This window comes from Toxotes jaculatrix, chromosome 17 (genome assembly GCF_017976425.1).
Source record: "Toxotes jaculatrix isolate fToxJac2 chromosome 17, fToxJac2.pri, whole genome shotgun sequence".
Taxonomy (NCBI): Eukaryota; Metazoa; Chordata; class Actinopteri; family Toxotidae; genus Toxotes; species Toxotes jaculatrix.
In genome coordinates, this window is record NC_054410.1 from 9,777,273 (window position 1) to 9,802,702 (window position 25,430).

Here is a 25,430-nt window from a genome sequence, read left to right on the forward strand (position 1 = left end):
TTTTAAATTGAGAATCTGACAAATTGTCAACAATGGCAAGTGAAGCACTAACCCCGTGGCTGCAGCATATTGACATTAAAGTTCACTAAGGCACATGTGCTGTTCTTAGCTGGGCTGATAGTACAGCATAAAGGTCTGTCACAGTGAAGGGATTTCCCCTGCGGTGGTTTAGGGTGGCTCAACAAGCAATATATGATATTAGTGCTATTTTTTTTTTTTTTTTGTTTTTGCAAATTAGCCAATTTTTCTTGATTTTAGTCTATAAATAAGCTTTATTGTTAGTCTATTGTTAGGAATATTGTGGCTTTAAATGACAAAGATTTCAGTGGTACCATGCTGCAAAGCAGTTTCAGTCCACAGTGGGGCAGAGCACCACACAATTACTATCTTTACAGATTATTTTGTCTCTGAAGGGCGTTTACATGTCGCACTAGATTTCTAAATAAGATTAAAAAAAATATCTGTAAAACACAGTGGTTATGGCTGTAGCTTGCCATCCCCCAGTGGCTGACTTGTCACTTGCGCGGTACTGCAATATTTCGGTTATCATGACAGCCTTAACAGCACACTCATTAGTTTATGCATAAACATCAAAGGATTGTGCAGTATAGGCCTACTGTTAAATCAAAGATTATGAAGTAAAAATAAGACAGAAGCATGAGGAAACTTCTTTTTTCCTTCACAAAGAGGGAGGGGGAGAGAGAGGCAGCTGTGAGTTGACGATAAGACCCAGAAATGCATACGTTTTCATGGCTCAGTTCACCCCCACCAATGTGCACTATACTTCGGCTCTCTGCTTTAAAAGAAACCTGCGTCTTTCATATGCTTGGCCTGCCAAACCCCTAAACTGTTGAAGTGGAGTGTCGTCTTGGATAAAGTTGTCTGTGCTGTGAATAAAGGGCAGGAATGCATTAAACGCCCAAATCCTTTCGCTTGCAACGGGTACCCAGGCTTTGTGATTGCTAAAGTGCACAGCTTTAAAGTGAAAAGGCTTGTTCCTCGCCCGAGTCTTGTTTCACTCAGCACCAGCACATTTAGGTCTGTCTGTGATTGCTGTAGTTTTTAGACACAACCAGCACATTTCTTATGTCTATATTTACTTCAGCTTTCAAGCCATCTTTTCACCTGTTTAAATCATTAAGTGAGCATGCATGCATGCATGCATGTGCGAGCAGGAAAAGATGGAGTGATTCCTAACACTACAGGGTTTTGATCTTAAATCACCCTAAACAAGAAAGACTCTTTCAGTCTTTCTGCAGAGTTGAACATTTGATCATTTTGGCTTTAAGATTAATTGGTGTTAGACTCAATCTGTCTCAGGTGCCAGATATTATCAGCCTAATACCAGGCATCACAAGGCATCTAAAGCTGCTTTCCTCAGGCAAAGCTGATCACACTGATTACTCACCCATTACATTTCTTTTGCTCTCTTTCTCTCTGTCGTTCTCTCTCCCTCTCTCTTCACACACGTGTTCACACATACACATAATATGTGTATGAACAGATTTGCTCTGTATGGTCAGAGGACGTTTTGCTGTGAGAGGCAGGGTGAGGACAAAGCAGTTATGGAGCAGGTCTATTTTTGGGCTCTTAATGGACTTGTTCCCATTCTCTAGTGGAGCAGGTATAGCTGAATGATCTTCACCAGTCTTAAACCTGATTACACTATCTCCTTCTGGGCTTCTCCATTGTTTTTAATTTTACTCTGCTCTCTTTCTCTCTGTCTCTCTCTCTCTCTGGCTTATCTCTTTGCTCCGTCTTTGATCTCTCCTCTCCACTCCGTTTCACCAAGTTTGTCCTCATGCTGTGTTTACATTCATTAGACCATGTTAGATCAGAGGGCTGCAACATTAGAATATATTCCTTTCTCATTTGGCTGTTCTTTTGTCTTGCGCCTTTTCTCTCCTCATCTCACCTTCTCCTGAACCGTTTCACTTGATTTTGCCAGTGCTGCCTCAGTCATTGTTTTTGGCATCAGGCTGGGTAAATAAATGAAAGCTTCTCTATCCTATGGTGCTGTCTGGCTGACTCTGTCAAATATCACTCTTACAGATGAGTAGATTCAATAGATTTGCATTCCCCCTGTCCTTTCCTCTCTGCTATCAAAGGGTAATGGTTTCTGTGTGGGGGAAAAACATCTGCTCTTATGTCATATAATGTTGTTTTCACTGGTGACTTTTGATATGGCAGGTATACTAACCCTGCTAAAGAACCTGCTGCTTTTATACTTGTTAACTTCACATTATTATTTATCGTTTATTTTTTTTTAATGTTTTGTCCTTGGGGTGTTCATTTGGTCATATTAACTCAATATTCAGTCATCTTCTTCAGTTTAAGAAAAAAATTAACTAAGGTTGACTTGGGTCATATGATGATAAATGAGAAAACTGGAATTCCAAGGTCTTCAAGGAAGACCATGAAGACTTTGAAATACTTGAAAACTCATGTAAATGGATTTTGACTGAAGTTTTTTGTTGTTGATATTGTTTTTTTAACTGTTTTTTCCAAGGTCAGGAATGCACGTCCACACTCAACATCTACCTACCAGACCCCACTTTGATTCTTGCCTCTTAACTTACGTTTTCCTCAGTCCACTGCCTCTCAAACCCCTCCCACATCCTGCCCTTTGGGTACTCATTTCTCTGCACTGCCAAGATCACAGAGAAAATGAGGAGAAATCTTCCCTTTACTTGAGCTTACAAAGGGCAGATAGATATGCAGCCACCATCTGTGCAATTTTATTATTTCACTGCAAATTTGAGACGAAGCATCAGAAACTGAGGGAAACAAAAAAAAAGAGAAGGATAAAATAGAATGTGCTTTAACTTACATCGAAGCAGAAAAGAGCAGTGAGTCAAGAGGAATACAACTGCACTCTGCTTGCTCAGCACTGTGGTTGTAATTCTTCCTCTTTCCTTTCTTTCTCTTTCACTCTACCCTCCAACTACTCTCAAGGTCAATTTTTGTTTCTTTCTGACAGATGTCTCTGTATAAAACTAAACAGTGATATTATTATATCTTCCATTGTGTGCGTGTATGTGTGTGCAGCCACCTCCCACAGGTAAATAGACAGCTCTGACAGCAAAGTGCCCTGTGTGTGTGGTTTGCTGAGTCAGATTGTGGATGACACACTGGCACTGAGCTGAGAGATGGCTGAAGGGGAGTACCAGGGGATCTGTTATCACTCCTCATATAACTGTTTAAAACATACGTAATCCAGATTTTTACCATCTAATGCCAAAGTTGAAGAAAAGTTCTCATCTGGTAGCTTTCTTCTCTTACTCCACTTGATTGTCTTTTTTCCCCTCTCTCTTTTGTATGTTGTTTCCAAGATAGTGGTCCTCAGTCTCCCTCCCTTGTGTCTCTCTTACAAAATCAGCCTTTTCTGCCGGGGTGGACAGCTAGACAAATGATTTTGTCGGTCGTGCAAGGCAGGGGGTAATTTTTAGGTGAGTGCAGTGCTTCAGAAAAGACTTGCCGCTCCGAAATTAGAGGTTGTCAAATGCTGCACGTCTCCACTGATGGCCCAGCACGGCCCCCTTATGTTAATGTGGCATTTCAGCAAGAGGAAATAGAATTAGAAGGAGGAGGGGTGCTGCTGGTGGTTGTTGGGTTTCATTGTTACATGTGCACACTTCTTTTTGTTCCATCTGAAGGACAAATATTCTTGGATACAGTAGATTTTGTGTATGTATATATATGTTTTTGCATATATATGTTTTTGCTGTAAACTAAATTCAAAGAGCCGATTTTTTGACCTATAGAGCGTTGGTTCCTCTTTACTCCTCACTGATGGCTCCTACACACATGCTTAGCCCACCAGTGGTGTGTTAAATCCCTCTTCTGTGTTTATTGATGTTGGCTTGAATTGACTGATGAAGCAAATGAGGTACTAAAATTTATAGCATTTTATTTTGCAGCATGCCATTTCATAGTGACAGTTTTTTTTTTCTGGAAAGGCTAGCAACAAATGATCAGGCTGCATATCAGCAGGTTTGGAGATTAAGTGTATGACCTTGTGGTGAAAATACTCTTTTTAACCACTGGGCCATCATTTTTTAAGTTTTATGGACTGGAGTGTTCTTTTGGACACACAACATTCATTTGCAATTGACTGTTGTGTTTTCCAGTTTTCCCATTAACCCCATGAGCTATGCTGTCCTGATCTCCTCCCTGTATGATGTGTCACTGCAAAGCGCCTCTGTTCCCACACAAAGCCTGAAAGTGGCCTAAAGCCACTGGTGTCAGTTAGGACTGATGTAATCTGTCCTCTGGGCTAGATACCAGGAGGATGAATTCATCTTTAGGGAGGACCGGGAGTATGCGGGCTTCAGAGTGATGAAGTCATGCGGTTTGGGAAGGAGTCGCTCCGGGGCTGAGTCTCCTGGCTTTTTTGAATGGTTCCAGTATGTCCTGCAGGTGTTGTCCATACAGCTGCAGGCCAGATGTTTGTGTTTATGCTTGTCAGTGTCCATGAGCCCATGAATCACACATTTGTCAGTCTGCCATAGACAGTAACCAGTGAAAACACATTTTCAGTGTCTTCTTGTCATTTGCGATAGTATATAAATATTCTAACTTAAAACAACAACTACACTTAAATCTAATTATGTAAGTTTGACCCACCTTCCATGTTTGCTTCAGTGTAAGGTTAAGACTTGGAGGTCAGGCATGCTTTACTAAGGACATCCACAGTTGAGTGTCAGGTTCCCCAGCTAGTTTAATATAGAGCTCCCAACTGCCTGAAAGTCTCATGAGAGATGGAAATACTGCCTAACACCCGCCTCCACTCCACCCCAGACACGTCATTCCTCAAGGCCTCACCAGCCCTACCATTTTGCTTCAGCTGTTACACCCTCAAACTTAAAAAGTTGTCTTTGTAGATGTCTTTTTTTTCATCACATCTCTCCTACCCTTTGCTGCTGATTAGCTTTTTGGTTCAGCGATGGCATGACTGTTTCGTACAGTGATGGCAACTGTGGGAAGTTACAAAGTGTGAGCAGTGTGTGTCCTTTATTAACGGGTGTTACAACTGCAGCTGTCGATCCTCATCCAACTGTGACACACTCACACGTACAGTATACACACACGGACACACAGGATGAATGAATAAGTTTTCTCAGCCCGCAGAGCCACAGCATTCCTCTGGTGTGTGAATTCGTTTGTGCTACAGAGGAAGTCAAAGTGGGGTGTGTGTGAATTTAGGTTGATGGTGTGTGTATGTATGTGTGTGTGTGTGTGAGAGAGAGTTGGAGCAGAAGTTTGCGTTGGCTGTGTGTGTGTGAGTGTGAGAGAGAGAGGTCCATTAGTTTTATCTGACTGAGGGATCAGATCTGAAGGCATATACCCGAGCCTGCGCGATGCTCTGCGTCTCATCTCCCCACCTGCCCAGCCACTCAGATAGGCTGCTCTATTAGGGAACAGCCACTGGGGAGTACCTGGGCCGATAGGAAAAGATGGTGGCCTTAGCCCGTCAATAATGCAATGCTGAACTTCTGTCTGTCATATAGAGTAAGTTACACACACCTTTTTTTAGCAGTTAATCCTGAAAAATTGCTGTTTCCAGCACATATTACGAGGCATTCCTGCTCAGCTGTCATAAACTTTTATACTCACAGGCTCCAAAACAGTGTTACACAATTGTTTATCTAAAAAAAGAAAATGCAGTACTGGAGGCCATTGACACATTTATGTAGTTTTTCTTTAATTTGTTTTTACAGCAAACACTTATATGCTACATTTAGCCTTTGCCCAGAAGTGAAAATCAATATGACAGTGATATATCAAATACAAAATAATAAAAAGGAAAAAAAAACAAAAGACATTCAGTTGTACTGATGTTATTCAGTTGCTTAACACAATGTACATATTTTTTTGTCTTTCAGAGATCAACAGAGTGCGTAAAGACATGTACAGTGACACAGTGAATGGCCTTGTGGACAGACACCCGCTGGAGCTGCCTGAGCCTATTGGACCCATCGTCCACCTACAGGAAAAACTGTTTGTGCCTGTCAAAGAGTATCCTGATGTAAGTAGCTGATTTATCTCACTCTGTGTCGGCTGTCCCACACTGTCAATAATATTGGTACATTTTCCTTAATTGTTTTAGGTCTAATATTTACACTGCAACTAGCAGGCAAATAATGAGTGTCTTAAGAACAATACAGTAAAGAAAATAATAGTAATGTATATTAAATTGATCATATAGTATGTCTATAGGAATGTTTGCATTTTCTCCTTCAATTTGAGTGTAACAATTTTTTTTGACAAAAGGTTTTAAGAACAGCTAAATCAGCAGCTGTAATAAATCCACAGTTTTTATATCTGTGGACATACATACTTGACAAACACACACAGACATCTTCATCATAGTTCAGCAATCTGTCAGTGCTCAGGATATACCCATTGTTTCTCTTTGTCTTTCTTTCTGTTGTACATTTTGCTCACTCTTTAGTGCTTTCCTCATGGACCTCACTTGTACTTCTGTCCTCCGTACTCTTATTTTTTGCTCTTCTTTAAATTTATGGTTGGTAAACACACAACTATTGGCCATCTTGACCGTTTTAGTTTGTTAAGCAATAGTTGCTGGACTCATAACATGTGTGCCAAGCTGTTAACGTACTACCTTTAAAAATATATGAGACGGCAGTCTAAATCGGTCCTGGTGTCAGGAAAACACAGCATGCTGGCGTGTTTATGGGCCACCTCGGTGGTTGATTAGTGCTGTGAGCGAGAGAAGGAGGGGACTGAGAGGAGGAGGAGCACCGTCGTGAGTGATAAACTGAAGGAGATTAAAATCTTTTGGACTTTTCACTCACTTTGGTTAGAGGAGTTTCTTTTTGGGGACGGGCGGGCGGGGGAAATAGTAGCCTTGTTTGATGTATGCCATGTATTTTGCGTGTATGTGTTCTATGTGTGGAGCCACCTAGTGTGTGTGTATGTGTAAGGTTTTGACCACAGTCAGTCTGCCACCTTCCTGTCCTTATGGTAATCTCCGGCACACACATGAATGGTTGTGCCACGTCTTGCAGAGCAACGCTTCTCTTCGCAATCCCAGCAGCTTGCAGTGAGGAAATGAATGGAGGGGGGTGACGGAGGATAAGAGACACCGTAGAGCAGGGCAAGGCCCAGCCAGGCGTGGATTGCATTTTCCCCCTGACAGAATTGATAAAGGGCACCAGGGACCGGCTGGGATCAGCTTAGCTCCAGCTGACCCTCAGACCAGACCCAGCCTCTGAGCTCACAAGCTAAATCGGCCAACCAAATCCCAGTCTTTCACCTTTCATCTCCAGTGACAGGACTTCACGTCCTCGGACAGTTCCCTAATTAGCTGTGAGAATCATTTTTGCACTTGGTGCTGCTTTTGTGTGCTAATTGCTTTATTTTTGCTTTAATTATTCTTATTGTCCTTGCTGTCAAATCATGATTGGTCTGGTCTATTTAAAACAAAAGATAAAGTTCAAATGAGCCTATCCACTTTTGTGACAGTATTAATACATACATTATGTTTACTTATATACGTAGATCTTAAGAAAACAAGAAAAGTCCTGTATAGGTGATGGATTAGTTAGCTGATATGCAGTTGTCAGGTCAGAATTTAATTGGTCAACAAATTACTGTTTTCGTATTGTAGCCTCCATTTTATTTTAAAGGGCATGTCTGAGACATGTCTGAGTGTGGTGTTGAACTGAAATCATACCTCTCTGTTGAACATGTTATTTAAAGATAAAGGCCAAAGGCTTTTCATTACTTCTGCTACTAGTATTACTGAAATCACTGTATTGTGTGTGTCCTCCCACCTTCCCCTCACAAACACCTGTCGTTAGGCACACAGAGTGTGTATTTGTGGGTGGGTTTTGTGCCAACGCTGTAAATGACCGTATATGATTTATTGAAGAGTGAAGGAGGTCTGTGAAAATGTGTGAAACAGTGGGTGCCACCTGTGGCTGTAAAGATATTAATGGAATGACACTCTCACACACACAGACACACACAAACTATTAAAAGTGTGGCATCCTCGGATGACCCCTGTGTTCCCTTTGCTCAGTGTGCTATGCTGCTCTGAACAGAGCATGGCTGTAACTCAGTATTGTGTTTACGAGCTGCCGGGAAAGCTACTAAATTAATTAGGCTTCCCCCTGGTGGCTGAGATGACTCACTGATGACCTTAGTAGACACAAATTTATACACACACTAACATGCACACAACGATGTACAAGTACAGGCAAATACACATACACAGTGACGCAAAAAATCACACATATTTCACTTGGACATTTTTTCCTCTCTATTTTGGTACGCACATGCACATCCCTTCCAAGTGTGGTCATTAAGTCTGCAGGAAAAGAGGAAAATGCCAGATAGCTTTGTGATATATATAGATGTGATGATTGGAACCAGGGGAACTCAGCAGCAGGACTAAATGGAATTATTTTTTTCTGTTCCTACCGCTCCTGTTTCCAGAAAATCTACCTGTTTGGGCTAGTGTTTGTTGGCAAGAATTGTTTAACTGCTTAGTATGTAATGAGTTATGTGGTCAATCCTTTTGCCAGCTACCCTTTAATTCTCCTTCTCCCACTGACCTTTGCAATTGTAAGCTTGTGGGGTGGGTAGAAAGGGAATGAAATGTGGGGTTTTATTACAATAGACAGTGGCAGATAAAATGTTATTGTGTGTTCAAGTGACTTCCAGCCTTAAGCTTGTCTTACTCTGTAGTCTGATAATTGTTGTGTAAACGCAGAATGAGCTGCAGTATCTCTAGATCCAGTTTATGTTTTCATGGAGGATAAAGAGTAGAATCGTTCAGCAGTGGGGTATGATGTAGGATCAGTGTGAAAAGGGAGAGAGGAAAGAAATGATGAAGGAAGGGAAGAAAAATGTCACTTCCTATCCCCATCTGCCCATTGCTAAAAGGAGAGGAAACTGTAATGATGATTATTAGACTGGGGAATATTTTCCCCCCTCTCACATTTCCCTTTGATTTCCCAGATTCCCCCCTTCGAAAAGACATATACATATGTGTGTGTGTGTCTCTCTCTCTGACGCAATACTAGATTCTCCCAAGAAAGCAGGCAATGATGGTCCAAGTCTCTGTTTTGTGTTCTTGGCATCGGCTCACCTGCCATAGAAGATTTGTCATCGTTCATACTATTTCCCTGTCTTTTCCCTCTTTCCACATTTATCTTGTCATTTTTAGACACCTGCCATCTACTTGCCTTCCTCTCAGTTTTCACTTTTACTTAAAAACAAGACTCCCACCATATCCTTAGGCCGAGGTCACAGTCGCTCAATGGGGCTTTCTCTGTCTCACCTACGAGTCCCCTGCTCTGGTTTCACTAGTAGATAATTAGATTGTCCTGGTGCCTGGATGCAGTGCAGCATGTCAATTCTACCAAAATAACTTGCCTTGCCAGCATGCTTCTACTCTAATTCCCTTAAGTGTGTCCCTTTTCTGGCCTGTGTGCTTCACATCTGTCTGTGAATGTGTATGTCTTAGGGCCTGTGTCTCTATCATCCTGTCTGCCTGTGTGACTGTCTACCCACTCCCTCACTGTTCTTCAAAGTCAGCCATTTCCCGATGTCGTCAGTGGTGCAGAGCGCTGTGAAGCGTCACCGTGGTGACTGCATCTTGACTGACAGCTGAGTCGCAGGCTATCTGATAACTTCAACCTTCAATTAAATGCTATCTGTGGCTCCACTTTTCTCCTGAGCACACGCTCACACACACATTGATTGGCAGCTGACTGACAGCTCAGCATGTCATTTCCGTTGACCTTCAGGCATCTGATAGGATGTGTGACATGTCTTTTTAAGCGTTTCTATGTCTCCACTTCATTCCCTGTGTATTTGTATTTGCCAACTGTTAAATGCCCAGGTGGGTGTAGGCTGATCACTGGGTAGTGAGAAATGCTTAGGAGTGAAAACACACGCACGGACGCCACCCTTGCTTTGCTGACTGTATGAAATGAGACCCACAGTTGGATGTAAGCTGTTGAGCAACTGGTAAACAGGACTGTCTAAACTCTTCTTGCCGGCTTGAAGAGGTCGGAGAGAAGAGCATGATTGCTTTTATAGATAAGAGTGTAAAAACTGTGAGATACAGCTCTGCTGTTGGTCGTTCTTTGACATTAATGTTTGTCTGGTGTTTAGGGGGTTGCCATGGTAATTTAGGTTGTTTACCTCAGTAATTGAATCCTTTTAAACCCCCCACACCCCCAGTTTCCCCCTCTTCCGTTGCACCCGCCGTCTCCAAACTAAAGATCCTCAGAGGAACAGATGTTTGATCCCCCTGCAAGTCTCCATTTTTTTTAGTTGTTAGTCCGTAATTTGAAGGCAAATGAATCTGCAAATGACTTGTTGGCTCAGGAAAAAAGCCAAGGAATGGTTGATCAATATTGGGTCTGTGCACTTCGTTGTCGGAGACGGGAGATTGGTTTCTTTTTTTGTTGTTGGTGTATTGTAGCTACAAGAAAAGTCCTCATCAACTTTGCCTTTTCTCATTAATTTTAAACTTTCAGCGGTTCCTTTTTTGAGTACAAACATCTTAACAGAATTGAAAAAACAGGTAAATAAAACAGTCAATGAAATAAAGTGAATATATTTAAGATGAAAATATATGCAATTCTAAAGATTAATTTGAAATACTATTAACCATTTGCTCAAATATTTAACAAGAATTTGTGAACTACTAACACTGATAGTAAAAACTCTGAATAAATTAAGTAGGTTTTTGTTCTTCATTCCTACAGTTGTGATTGTGTCAGTGTCTTGCTGCATTGCCTCATGGTACTTCACTTCCACTGCAAGGCACAAAGATTTGAAAATACCAAAGAAAGGGCTCTGGTGGTTTGAGCAGACAGGATGTCCTGGACCTTTCTTTTTCACTGCAGTAAAATTGCCCGGCCAAACCAGCCAGTTCCCTGCACAGGGAAAGTCATTAAGCTTGTTCCCAATGAGGGTGTCATCACTTATCATGCCAGCTCCTGATATCCTTCTGACCCCCTTAAGTCATTACCAGTCCTGGAAATGTACCGCCCCACACCTCACCTCACCTCACTGATAGAGCAGCAGAGTGGAGGATTTTGATATCTCTAGCTAGCCAGCCATGCATGATGATGATGATAATTTGATGAACGGATGGTTTTCGAGTTAGCTATTTGATGAGGAGGGTAATTACAATGATAATTTAAACAGAGAGGACTATTTGTTGTAGTCAGTTAATGTGACGAAGGGAAACAGTGTAAGCTGTTAAATTTGTATTTATAATTGCTCTATTTTCAGTGGTTGCTTGCATATTAGCAAATTGTGCTTGTATACTTTAAGTGGGTGGCACCTTGTGAAAATAACTTGGTCTGTCTTTACCTGAAGTCCTTAACTGAGAGGCACAGATAGGTGAAAATGGAGAATGAAGCCCATATGCGAGTAGAGCATGCCATTGTTCAGAGAATTCACAACAATTCGAAGATGAAGAGTCATGTCAGTCAAGTGTTAAAAGGAGCCTTGGTGATATATAGCGTCAGTGCTAACATTACTCCTTTTTGGCAAGGATTCCCTCTATTATGTTATTAAAGAGATGCCACAAATACAGACATAGGGTATTTTACACTTGAACAATGAGCACTACTACCAAAGGCGATGCACAGATTGAGTGCACTGGACTGGACTTTTGATTGGAGACACTTGCCTCAAGAAAATCACTATTTATTGCAAATATTTAAACAACAACAACCCTGCTGAAAAAGCTAATCCTATAGCATAAACATTTGAGCTCTGGTATGCAGCACTCAGAGATAGATGCAAACATACATAAACATTGGATTTTAGCGTGGTCAACAATGACAAAAGCTTCAGTACTTTAGAATATATGTGAGACTGTCTTATAAGTTGTCTTTGCAGCTAAGCAGCTTATTATGTCTCGTAGTCACATTTTATTGTTAAACGACTATCAGAATATCAGAATCTGTAGTAGGGACAAACAGTCTATATGGTCTTTCAGGTTTGAGGACTATAGAGTAGGAGGAGTGTGCTGCACCAGGGTGAAACTGAATAATAGTGACAACTGTCTGGGTGTAAAGGCTGTCCTGTACGACTGTATGAATATGAAGAACTTTAACTAGTCAGCTGGTTGCCTGTCAGCTGATGTATGAGCCAAAAACGAGGAAGAATGAACGAAATAAGCAATGGACGATCAGATGATGCAAGTGTGACTTCAGTGTTCTTCTTGAACTAATGCAGTGCTCTGTTAAAGGGACTGAGTATTGACCAGACGTGACCAATGAAAATCAGATACCGCTTCCCTCCCTCTCTTTATGATAGGCTTGCGGATAAGGTAGCAGAGCATGGCTAACATATTCCACAGCTTCGTCAGAGGGCAGTCTTCTATTGACTTATGATGATTAACTAATGCTCAAGTGAACACAGCAGGAGAGACTGAATGTTATTCAGCATCTTCCTACTCGTTATTTTTTTTCTCACTCTGCGGCTTGCTTATCTGGAAGTTCACAAACTTTGCCCCGTGTTTCCTTCAACCATGTCTTCCAAACTTCCAGCCGACATCAATCTTTACACTTTCCATCTCTTCGTCTTCACTTCTCTGTATTTCCACCCTGCCTGCAACCCCAAAATAAACCCAAACAGAATTATCAAAGGAGCCATGGATTAGGCGCTAAATGCTGGATGTGCTGAATAGAGAGCTTTGAAGTCTACAGGGCTTTGAGGCGAAGATGTCATCATCGGAATCTAAGTCTAATTTTCACCCCTTCATCGTCCCAACCTCTTCACCTCTGTCCCTCTTGTAGATAAAGCATGGAAACTGCTGTAGCTTATATACTTGCCTTCTCCTCATCCCATATATTCCTTCCATCATGTCCTTTCACAGTGTGGAAAAGGTACTGCTGTGTGTGTATATATGTGTGTGGTTTGTGGGGATCAGGCCACAAAGCGAAGGCAAGTAAGATGGATTAATTGAATGACAGAACATTTCTACCCAAAGATGAATGAGTGATGAAAGGCAGGCAAGCCGGCTGGTGGCTGGGGAGGTTGTGTGTAGTCAGAGAGAAACATCGATTTGTGCTGAGAGACCCATGCACTACGAGAGGATGACAGATATGCAGAAGAGGAAAAGCAAGATCCTGTGTACTAAGACGAAGAGGAAAAGGAAGCCTGCTCTGTTTTGAGAAGCTATGAATGGATACAGAAGGGAGGTGTGGAAGGGGAAGGGCAACAACGAGCAGTTTTTGGCAACAAAGAGCAGTTTTAAACTCCGTGCCCTCTGCGAAGCCTCCAAACACTGTAACTTGACATGAAATGAGAGTGAAGGTATCTTCGGTATGAAGAAAGGGGGAGTTTTGCTGTGATAAATGGTTAGCCATTACATTGGTATGAGCTAACATAAAGGGAGGGTTAGAATCAAGTGAAAAGATGGGTGAAGACTGGGGGCAGGAAAGAGATGGCCGTGCCTGGTGTAACCACAGATTCCACCTAGCTTTGATACATTGCACTGAATGAACTGTTCCTCATTTCCATAAGCCCTGCGAGGCCGGCTAATAAGTGATTGGTATTCTCCTCCTGGCCTGGCCCCGCTCTTTGATAAGCCCTGCGCGCACACAGCCAGAGAGCATGATCTCATTTCCTGTCTCCCCACCACCACAAACAAACGCCGTCAAAGGCACAATTGTTCTGCTTCTCTGAGCATTGTTGGTGGAACTGCTGTTGTTTCTCAGTTGTTCACACAAAAACAAACCACTATGCACGTGCACACAAACCCATGCGGCAATCAGCTCTGGGCACCAGGGGTGTCTGCAAGAGTTCACCCTATGTATTGTGGTTTCACACACACTTGCGCTCATAAACACACACAGTGTCATAGACGTAGATATGCTCACAACAAAACCCGCCTGTGGAGTAGCGATAACTGGGGCTAAACAAAGGCCCTTTAATGTCAGTGTAAGCCCTTGTCCTGAAGGGGGCTTTGTGTGTCTGTGGAAGTGTGTGTTTGTCTGTCTGTCTTTCTGTGTTTGCACACAAACTGTGTTTTTATATGCTGTATACATTTCCCTGTCTTTCTGCTTGTTTGAAAACTTGAAGAAAACTGAGATACAATGAGACTGAAACACAGGAGTGAGGAAAAGACTGTGTCCACCAAAGGTCCCTGTGCCTTCAATCTCCTAATGCTGCAAATGAGCAGAGGAAATAGGAGAGTACAGTAAAGATACCAATAGAAAAATAGTCTGCTGGGGTTTCCAAGTAAGCAAAACACATAGTTTATGCATGTATCCTTTTCACCAGATGGGTGCCGACAGTGTGTGATAGAGCAGAACCATTAAATATACATACTTTTCTTGCAGTTGTTTTGTATAACCCCAGAATGACTTGTTGCTCTCTATTAATAGACGTGGGCAATCAGACAGCAATAGGGAAAATAGACCTGTTGATTACAATTATCACAATTTTACTTAGATACTTTTTTGTGCTATTAATTGTTAAAAGCCTGTTAAATTTGAAACATTATCCCTGTCGGCAGTGACTGCTTCAAGGGCTCCTGGAGGGTGCAAAGCTTTGGAAATCCAGCCAAAAAGCCATGGTGGTTCCCAGACGTGACTTTTTTAAAGACCTCAGTCTGGGGAGCCAGTGGAGTTGATGTAACAGCAGGAATATAGAGGATGAAAACTGGCTTTTTTTAGTAGCTGCGGAGGAGGCTAGATAGTTTAGCAAGTGGAGGTGAAGAGAGGATAGTGTATTTGGCAGTGAGGGCACTGTATCCATCCTACTCCTCTGGCTGTACTGAGTGGAGTTCCTGGCAGGCTCCGTGGCCCTGCACCCTTCTGATAACTCACCCGCTTGGCTCCCCATTGTCTCTACATTCCAGTGGCTTAAAATGGAGATTGCCTTTTCTAACAGCATATCAACATCCATGAGAAGAATGTCAAACACTCAGTACAGCGCAGGAAGCCAGGGAATAGAGACAGCTTTATTCCATCACTGCAATTACTTTTTATTTACAGTAGAGTTACACTTCAAGTTGCAAGGTTTTAATAGGACGAGGCAGTGTCGTTTCTTGATACATCCCCAGTTTGAGGTGAGATAATTGAAGCATGGTCATTTGATGTGAGTTAGTGCTCAAATTTTCCTTGAGTAATGTGTGTGAGGAGAACTTGCGGTGACTGCTTGGCCAGACACGGCGCCTGCTCTGTGCCGTGCCCTTGCCCACATGTACATGCGTACATGCCTCTGTCATCATTAAAACACATCTGACACTGGTTCACCAGCCTCCACCCACAAGCTCTTACTCCATTGGGGGGGGGAGGCCATAAAATCTGAGCCACAGGCTTTCTAACTCTTTATCCTCAAGCAGCCTCTCAGATGGAGTTCCACATCTAGAGTGAAGAAACTGTGAGATTTGGCCCTTATTGCTCACAGAAACTCTCCCAGTTACTGGAAAAACAAGATGTTCGTGACTTCTCCCCCTCTGTTCTCGTGTCATCACCCCCGTAACCTTTTTTCTCTTTATTTTGCTTCGCTTTCCTCCATCAGGCCTCTGCTCACTGTCAAGTGCAATTGTCATCAGCATATTCATGTCCATAGAGAATACCTTCCACTGTCAGAGTGAGAGTGGTATTAGCAACATGGTGAGAGAAGGCCGGATAATAAAATATTAAATGCTCTTTCTGTATCATTTTGGGATTTTCCGACTAGAAGCCGCCGCAGATCTGGAATCAGATGTACTTTTTCCCCTTCTCCAGTCATTTTGACATCTGGGGAATGCTCTGTAATATATCTACTGTATGTATTTAATATATTCATGATCTGTAAATCTGATGGGATTTGGACTGATGGAAGATGTTGTTGCCCCGGTAGCCTGTCGGGAGGCTGGTGGGAACTGTCACTTGTGCTATCTGCAGAGAAACCTACGTATAAATATTGAAACTTTTTAAAACTTGCTGGTGTAACAGTTTGTGTGTGCCAAATGACATCAAGCATTTTTTTCAAATGTGGTATTGTATAACAACACCCTGGACATTGTCACTGTAGCCTCTATTTAATAGGTTTAGAGGCCGTGTTTGTGTTCATGTGTGTTGTGTGGGCGAACCACTGCACCACCATAATGCCCAGACCTTGGGGTTTACCCTTGTCTACAGCAGTACTGTGATGCAGACAGACAGCTCTCTCCTGTGCTCCTTGAGGCTCTGTGTGTGTGTGTGTGTTTACGTACGAGTCGAGGAGGCCAGCATGCATTGTTGGTGGCAGACCTCCGAGGACAGGTGCCCCCCGCATCCTTCAGCAGGGACACACACACACTCACAAAACAGCCCCGGCACCCGTTTCCTTGATTAAAGTTAACCAAACAGACAGTTGCCTTGTGACAGGGAAACACGCGCATGAAGCCTGTGTAGCTGCATGCTGTGATCATCCGCAGGGACTCCAGCATCTCTCCAGCCACAGGGTGTGTCTTTCCTACCAGAGACAGACAGGCTACGTATGAAGGCAAGCCCAGTGACAGGGACAAGGAAAACAACAGCCTGGAGTTTTTGACTGTCCTCACTGGTGTTTGTTTGTGTTGTTTAGGGGAAATACACCAACATCACGTTAAATTTGTTATCCCTCTGTAATTAAATGTGACTTCTCTGATGGCCTTTTGGATTTTGCAGAGGCATTGGTGCGATGGAGTGCGTAAGCAGATGTGACTGCATTTAAGAATTTAATGCAGGGGTGTCACGGCTCATTGTAACAGCTGAAGAGATGGACAGTTGCGCTTCTCATTGTCAAGGAAAGCTTTCCACTATGCCAGTGTGCATTTGAATATCTCAGGTTTGGAAATTTTCCTTGAGTAAAAATACCCCATTTTAATAGTGTCAGAGATCGCTTACCCATCATGCTCTCCACCAGCCAGCGTGTGCAGTGTTTAAACATGGGTGGTTTGTTTACCACTTGCATCACTGTGCTTCCCAGCTCTCCTCCTTTCCTTCTGTTTTTATTTTGGCTGAAAATTGTGTTGGATTATTTCAACACATTTTCCCTTTATCCTGTTGGAAGCCAGTTTCAAGTGGAGAGGATTACGTTGGTAAATACGTTTCCTTTTGGTACAAAGCTTCCAAGCCACTCACCAGTGAAAGGGGGCCTTGATAAGAAAATTGTGTCAAGCAGACCACCTCACCTCACAACCCACTTTTCCCTCAACACCCTTTCTGCTTCTTTCCTCACCACCAGTCCCACCTAGACTAATTCCTGATAGTTAATTTTCTATTTCCTGTTCAGGGTTGTTTGGACATCAAGTAGAGGCAAGCTAGGTCCAGTGTGGCATGTGCTTGAAAGTCAAGTCAGGCAGAAAAAAAATGTAATGAATTTGTTAGGACACCTGTGCATCATTTGAACACTCCTTTTCCTTGGTAATATTTTATATGAAATGTGCTATAGAAGAAAGGCTGAAGCTGATCTCCCAATTCAGTTTGATTTCAAGTCTGATATCTGCAGGCTGCTGCTAGCCAGCATTAGCTGCCCACCAGGGACAGACTGAATGAAGAAGAATGGCCACATGGCTTCACATCTTGTATTCATAGATAAAATCTCTTCAACAAACACAAACAGAGCACCGATCAGATCATTGTCTTTTTCAGTCTATCCTTCTCTTAGATGCGATCTCTAGGTTTGCTACAAGATAGCCAGAGTCAGCTTACCATTCTAAGTCACAACAGTCCCGTGAACTGTGACCGGTCCTCATAGTGTGTAATTATTCATATCACAGTTTACAGATGTACATGAGAAAAGGCAGAAATGCTTGGTACTTCATGGCCAGGCATTGCCTTTGTCTCAGAAGGGCACAAAATGAAATGTGCTGATGTAGTAGATTTGGTGCGATGTGTGTAGTTGTGGCAGCGGAGGTCATGGAAAGTGGAATGTACGTGTGTATAAATGTATGTGTACATAATACTGTCCATAGTCCAGTTCAACTTGGAAATGCTGGACCATTTGAATTCAGCCCTGGTTATTGATAGAGATTTTAGTTGCTTATTAAGCCATTCTCCACTCTGGTCTGGTTTCATATTCTGATGCTAACGAAATTTAAATGTCTCAGTCTCTCACGCTCTGTATTCACCCACAGACTCACCGGTTTATTTCTCTCTCTCTGCAGTATAACTTTGTGGGGAGAATCCTGGGCCCTCGGGGACTCACAGCCAAACAGTTGGAAGCAGAGACGGGATGCAAAATCATGGTGCGAGGCAAGAGTTCCATGAGAGACAAGAAGAAGGTAAGCTCATCGTGTGGCAGTGTGCCTAGTGTGTTTAATGTGTTTTATCTCTTTCTAACGATACTACTCAGTAGATTCCACTCACAAGTAAAAAAAAAAAAAAAAAAAAAAAAGGCCCACATTTATTTTGGCAAATCCTCACACACTAAAACTCATCGTTCTCTTACTCCACAAGGATTTATCATCTGTCTGGAAATATTACACAATAATGTGAAACTTGGTGGGACTGCTGTCACATGAAAACATTCCACTAGCCCTGTAGGAACATGAGGAAGACACAAGCTCAGTTGATGCCTCATGGCTGCATTCTGACATCTGATCTGGGCTGTTTGCAAAAGTTGTGCAGTCTCTATTTCTGGACCCACTGAGCTGAGGTTGGAGACATAAAAGGCTAATGTTCTGTGTCTACATCGTCAGTGACCCAAGGAGTGAACTTATGCAAAAAACATTGTGCCTTATTTTACCTGCAAAATGTGTATTTGATTGGAATTTGCATAATGTTTCGGCCTGAGCCAGCAAAATAATCTTGATAAAAGTCTGTCAGACCATTTTTTGGTTGTCCTGTTTTACACTACTGTCTGGTCAGCCTCGCAGTTGTATGTCTTTTAAGCCTAAAAAGTTGACTCCTGACATATTTCAGCCTACACACTGAATTTTGATACTTCCACAGAATTCAGCCACAGCAGATAATTCAATAATGAAAACCAGAACTTTGAATGCAACAGCAACTTATATGCATCCCTACGGCGCTCCGAAGTGTGTCAGATCAGATTTGTTGATGTACTTTGAAGTTTCTGTGAGGACAAATTGACAGTTTTTATTTCAAGCATCTGTGCATGTTTTGCCCATGGGCTTCAGCTGTGCTATTATAGCTTCTTTTCACTGTGTTTCACTTTATTTTTTCTTCATTGAGTGACACCTTTTGGAGTTTTTTGGGGTATGGGGTTTTTCCTTTTGTCTATACCTCCCAGTTGCCCAGATTTGCCAAGCAGTGGTACTATGTTACAATGCATTTACATAAATCCGAAGGAGTGTATTTCATCCGTCTTGGTATGGGAATCACCTTCTCTCTACACACACACACACATTTTAACACTCACAGAACACAGTGCATCGTAGCAGAAACAGGGTCCACACACACAGATGCACACAGATTTTCAGCTGAGTCATAATCTTAGAAGCTCCAGTTTGCTGCAGGGCCAACGTTTTCTTCCCTCTTTCTTTTTTATGGCTCCTCCGTTCGTATTTTAATTTCTATCTCTTCTCATTTCCCTTGGAGTGTGTTCATTATCACAGAACAAGATGAAGACATTCTGCTATGGTTCTTTCTTTGGAATTAGATCCAGAAGTAGTTAGATGGGAGTGAACACACTCACGCATGTACAAACCCACACACACACACACACACATACTTTAGAAGTTCATCTTAGCTCATTACATGAATCTGTGATTAGCTTCATTATCTCTTACTATCTTAAAATTTAATGATGTGCCAGTTTGTTTTCTTTGTGACTCTGTGATGGGATCTGTCAAAGGGCCCTCACAATTAATACATCAACAAAGGCCCAATACAGTTAAACATTTATACAAAAATAAACATGAGCCGTTTGTAGAAGTTGCAAAGTAAATGGGAACATTTTAAAAGCAGCAGACCTGGTTTTTTGCACACATCAGTATAATTAAATTATTTTATTTTTTTGTCAAGGCTTTGTTTTCTTAAATGTCCTCCTCTAAAACTACATTTTCCTTCCTCAGTACCTTTCAGTCTCTAGTACAGAGGTGTTTGGTTTAGATATTTACAATAAGGTTGGGTTAAGCCAGGGAAAAAAAATGGGGAAAAAAACACCCAACGGTCGGCCAGTTTTTACATCCATTGCTGTCTCCACTGTTAATAAATCACACGGATCACTATCAGGTTAGCTCGCTGTACCCCAAAAGCTTTTGGATGGCCCGGGTGTGTCATAACTGCGGCTCAATCCCAGACAAAGCCACAGCCGTAACCTCCAGTCGCTGCATCCTCAGCCTCAGTATTTTCAGCTTGATGCCCTGTGGCAGCAGAGGAAGCCGCGGCAGCAGCTTAGCCGGTGTGTTTATTCAGGATCCATTAGCGGCAGCGTTTTTATGCTCTCAATAATTCAGCTGGTTGCTCCCTCCTGGGCTGCATTGCCTGACGGGGAGTCGGCTCACTGGAGCTACACAGTGGGAGAGAGTCAAGCAGAGACTGAGAGAAAGTGAGAGAGAGAAAGAGAAGCAGAGTAAAATAAAGAACAATGGCAAGCAGATTAAATAGAAAATAAGGAGAAAAGAAGCAGGTGATGGGAAAAATGTGGTACTTCTCACTTTGATCATACAAGACTAAATCTAATGGTTTTAATTAGGGATGTCATGATCACTTTTTTCACTCCCATTCCCTTTCAAATTCTTTTTAGTACTGATTATCGACTGACTCAGAGATCTTAATAGTTTTTGTCATATTTTGTTGTATTTCTATGTAATACAGCTCATATTGCACACCTACCCCACACTTTCCCCGCATATCAGTTTTCCTTTGATTGTATCCCATCATATTTTGTTTGCAAATTATTTTGGCTGCTGTCAGTTCAGCCCACAAGTAGTGTTTAAGCCTGCTGCCACTGAATACTGAATCCAGATCCTTTTTAAGCTGGACTTTGGTATTTTTTCATAAGCGGTTGCTTTTCTTCTAGATTTTCTGGTTATATTAAAAGTCTAATTACTATCTACTACATATGTTGTTGCTTGTAAAATTTTAACACATTGTCATATTTAACTAAGATAAAGCAACAGTATGAGTTAACATTAGCACCCCATGAGTCTTGATCAGTGGAGTACTATCACAGGAACTGGATTTGTTAACACCAACAAACTAATGTCTTTAGTCTATGCTCAAATGATGAGGTGTATAAATTGTAGGAGCCATCAGTCATTCTATATTTTATCAGTAGCAAATACCTTAGGTGCTACTTAGCTACTGCTTAAAATATGGAGGGCACCCAGCAGACTTGTATGATAAAAGATATTTATCAGTTTTTATTGATATGGCATGGTCATAACCACAGTGTGAACATGGTAAAATCAGTAAACCCACCTGTGTATGTGCGTGGGTGGGATGTTCGACTTAAATAGGAGGAGACAGGAGAAACTAACACAGGATAATAACCTGTCCCCAGACTGCACATCACACTCTGATCAAACAAGGCTGAGTGTAAGGTGTCTGCGCGAGTGACTAAGTGCAAGTACACTCCTCTGACTTCTCTGGATAGAGACTTGTGGACATCCTATTTTTGACACATTTGCTGAGACAAGGATGGATCACACTAGTTCCATAGAGAACATTACCTTTTAAGTGTTTATGACACCACTAAGTCAGCCATCGTACAGTCTCTTGTACTTGGGTTTTTTTTTTCTTTTCAGGTTGTCAAATCTTGTGAAGTTTTCAGATGCTGCCCAAAGGGACGATGCTCCCGAGTTATGTCCTTTTTTGATGATTATTGTCTAAACAGTTGGAAGGAAAAGGGACTCCTTCTGGAGCCTTATTCCAATCAAACTTTCATCTAATGTGGCAGCTTGAGTCTCCCTGGTTTTCGCTTTTACAGTCATGCTTAATGCAAAACAACAGCAGGAACAGCTGCAATTAAATTACAGGTACGTTTTATCGACCACTGCACAAGCAGAATAGGGATTTCCCTCGCTTTTGCAAAAACAGTTGCCTAATTCTGTTTGGGCTACCACACAGTGTGAGAGTGCAGATTGCGCCATAGACAGCTGTTTTAGTTTGAGTAAGACTAAATGTCCTTTCACTCTTGCACTTTAAGAAATGTCTATCTAATCTATATCAAATAAATTTGCTTTGATTTGTTCTTTTGCTGATTCTCCCGCAACATAATAGCTAATATTGTGGTATCAGCACAGTCACTGGCAGAACAGCATAGGCCTCCAGTTACATTCAACTTCTGCCAGCCAATAGACATTCCCCCACGTTTTATTGCTGAAGAACTAATATGTGACATTGGCAGTCAATGCAATGTTGAACTGGATTGGCCTGTTGGCACTGCAGCAAGGCCACTTGTTTTGTTTAAAGTTTAAGCTGACTTTTTTTTCCCCCCTCATCTTTTTGTTTCAAATTGCTTGACCCAGCACAACTAAAAGTGTTTCTTCTTTATTAATTATTTACAGGGAGCTATTATGTTGATGAGAAAAGGAGAGCAATGTCCAGGTATTACTTTTGGTGCCTAGGGGTTATTGGCTGAAAATGGGTTGAGGGGGCAATAGGAAAATGCAGTGTTTCAGGACATTCAGGATGGCAAATAGCAGGAGGTGTAGCAACCACTGCAGTAAGGTTTATTGGTCCTATAATTTATTTAATTACTTCTGTTGAGGTATGCTATAGTACAGTTCCTTTTTCCACACACAGCTAAAAATCCTGACATTTAGGTGACCTTGTCCTTTTAGATTTAAAGCTTCCATTTCACATAGTGTTATATTTTATAACGGTAATCCAACCCAATGCAATCATCAGCGCTGACTAAAATCATCAAGCCGTATTAAGTCATGTTTTATTTCCATTCTTGGCAGCCTTTTCTTCAGTGAATGTGTTCATATTTTGGTTTTTCTGTCTTGCTTTGAAAGTCAGTTCAGTTTTCATTTCTTTAGGTTCTTATTTAATATTCTATGTCATATTTCTTTATCGGTGCTAATCCTTCTTCCCCTACATTCGCACTTGTCCTCTCTTGTCCTTCCATGCCCCCTGCAGCTCCCTACTGCACCTGTTTGGTGTCGTGGCATTTAGCCTCAGTTGCATTGACCCCACTTGGGAACATCCTTTTGGATCAAAGGAGCAGGGACCGTTAAGAGTGGGAGAGGCAGAGTTGAAACAGTGCAAATAGTTAAATTTATGAGTGTTAAAGTGCAACATTGCCAGGACAAAATTGTCACACCACATAATCCAAAATCCTTTTGAAGCAGCAGGGTCGTATATTAAGTAGGACTGACCTTCAGCCACAACACCAAGGATTGAAAGCTCAAATGTGCACCCTGTTATGTGTCCTTGCAATAAATCCCTTCCAGCTTCAGGGATATACCAAGCCCCTTAGTGTGACTTTCCTGTGAAAGGGGACAGGCAAAACGATGGCACCAACAGAATCAATAACATAAAGTAAAGTGAATGGACCAGATTGAAATACCATTGTTTCTTTAAAGTGCCTAGATACGGAGGGGAGGGCTGGGAGAAAAAGAGTCTATTTTTGTAACCTTTTTGTATGTAGTGTCATCCACATTTAGAATTGAGGCCTTAAAGTTTATTGGGCTCAAGCTGAGGGGTGTGAAAGCCACCAGGCAAACAGGTGTTCTACAGACGATGGGGCATATCCAAGATAATCAACAAGCAGTCTTTTCCCTCTGATCCTATTCTTAGATGTTGTTTCTAGATGCAGTGTCCGTGCTATTTATTCATGCTACATATTTTGCCAAAACCGATTACCCTCTGGCATGTGGTTATTGCCGTGGCATTTGATGTCGGCCAGCATGGACATTCTCTTCAAAGGCCTTCCCAGTATTCCCTTTAGTGCTCGCCTCACCTCCCCTCTCTTTTGTCACCCTCCCACCCCGCCTCCCCCTCCACCCGTCCTCCTGTTTGTCATGCTGTCACTTTCTCTCAGAGGGCACACAGTGACCTTGTTCGCAGGCAGTCGTGCTGGTGTGAGGTGTTCAAGTGTGTGTGTGCACTTATTTCACTTTTCCCGGATCTCTCTCTGACTACAGTCTAACCAAATCTGAACGTGCCAGGGCGAACACAGACACATGATTGACTAATCTTGTTGGATTCAACTTAAGCAACAGTCTGTCAGTGTGTATCTACTGTGTGTTTTCATACAGTGTCCTGCATGCAGAGGCAGCCCTCATGGCCTGTCTGTCTGTGTCCCCTCTAGAAAATGCTGAGTCACCTTCCAGTCCCCATGTCCCCTAATAGGCCATAAGCAAACAGCCATGGTGAAATAATGGCCTGACTGCTGAAACTAGGCCCTCCCTCTGTGTGGAAAAGGGGGAAACGAGAGGGGAATATTGAACTTTCTTCTGTGTGTGTGTGTGTGTGTGTGTGTGTTGTAAAGAGCAGTGCCATGGCAACAGCTCTCTGTGGAGTAGAAAGCAGGTGGGTGGCACTCAGCTCAAGCTCTAAGCTCCATGTGTGTTTGCGTGTGTGTGTGCGTGCGTGCGTGCTCCCTCACTCTTTGTGGTGCTGGTTGAGTGTACTGAAATCATGTCAGGTGGACCCCCCGTAGAGCACCGCAATGCATTGTTTGTAATTAGACACCCTCACAGTGGCTCACTACTCACAAGTGAGTAGTGATCTGAAGTTGAGGTAGTTTGTATGGGTGGGGGTAAGCGACACTGTTCATTAACAGTCTGTACAAACCTGCACCAACAGCAGGAGGGGAGAAACCTGGGATGCAGTTGACTCTGTTGAGACTCTGACCTCCTTTTGGAAAACGAAATTGCAATTCTGCTTTATGAAATATTTTCAAGTTACATTCATATTGAAGTTCCTGTTTTGTTTTCAGAAAATCTGTTATATATTAACATTGCAACCCTGTAATCCTGTTTTGATGTTTTAATGTGGTGTCACATCAGAGAATCTGAGGTTGTCTTTTTCAGACAAGCTAGACCTCAACTCCTCACCTCAGGGGGAAGTAATCAGCTTTCAAACCACTGGCTTTCATGGTTGTACAGTGACATGCGATACAACCTCAAAAGCCTTTTAAGAGCGTTCTCAATGTCTCCGCGCTGCATTTTACTGTCAGCAGGGCAACCAGAAGAGGGAGGAAAGGAGCAATGCTAAATGGAGGAGCGTGTTAAAAAAAAAATCTGCATATGTGAAACTTCTCAATATTTGTCTCTGCGTATTCCATTTTACCTTTTCATAAAAGAGTGAGGTGTGACTGTGCTTCTCACGAAGGAACCAGAGAAACGTAAGCACTGTGGACCATTTCCCAACCTGAGCCTCCCCAGTTCAAATCTTGAAATGGCTTCCTATTTAACTGCATTGAAAGGCTATTGAGCAGTGATGGTTGGTTTTGAATACAGCCCTTTTTGCCTCTGAGGTAGCACTAGTGCTACAATTTGGCACTCTCTGAGTGCTTTGGCGCTGCCTTTTCAGGAGGAAAAAACAACC

At 42.3% G+C, this 25,430-nt stretch overlaps 1 protein-coding gene across 6 annotated transcripts in view; it reads left to right on the forward strand.

Annotated features, from left to right (window-relative positions):
- Positions 1 to 25,430, forward strand: part of qkia (QKI, KH domain containing, RNA binding a) — a 78,146-nt gene that overhangs the window by 19,572 nt on the left and 33,144 nt on the right. For all 6 annotated transcript variants that reach the window (XM_041059902.1, XM_041059905.1, XM_041059901.1 and 3 more), the window contains exons 2-3: positions 5,886 to 6,028; positions 18,128 to 18,244. In XM_041059902.1, coding sequence (XP_040915836.1) covers positions 5,886 to 6,028; positions 18,128 to 18,244 — 260 coding nt within the window. The remainder of the gene's footprint in view (positions 1 to 5,885; positions 6,029 to 18,127; positions 18,245 to 25,430) is intronic.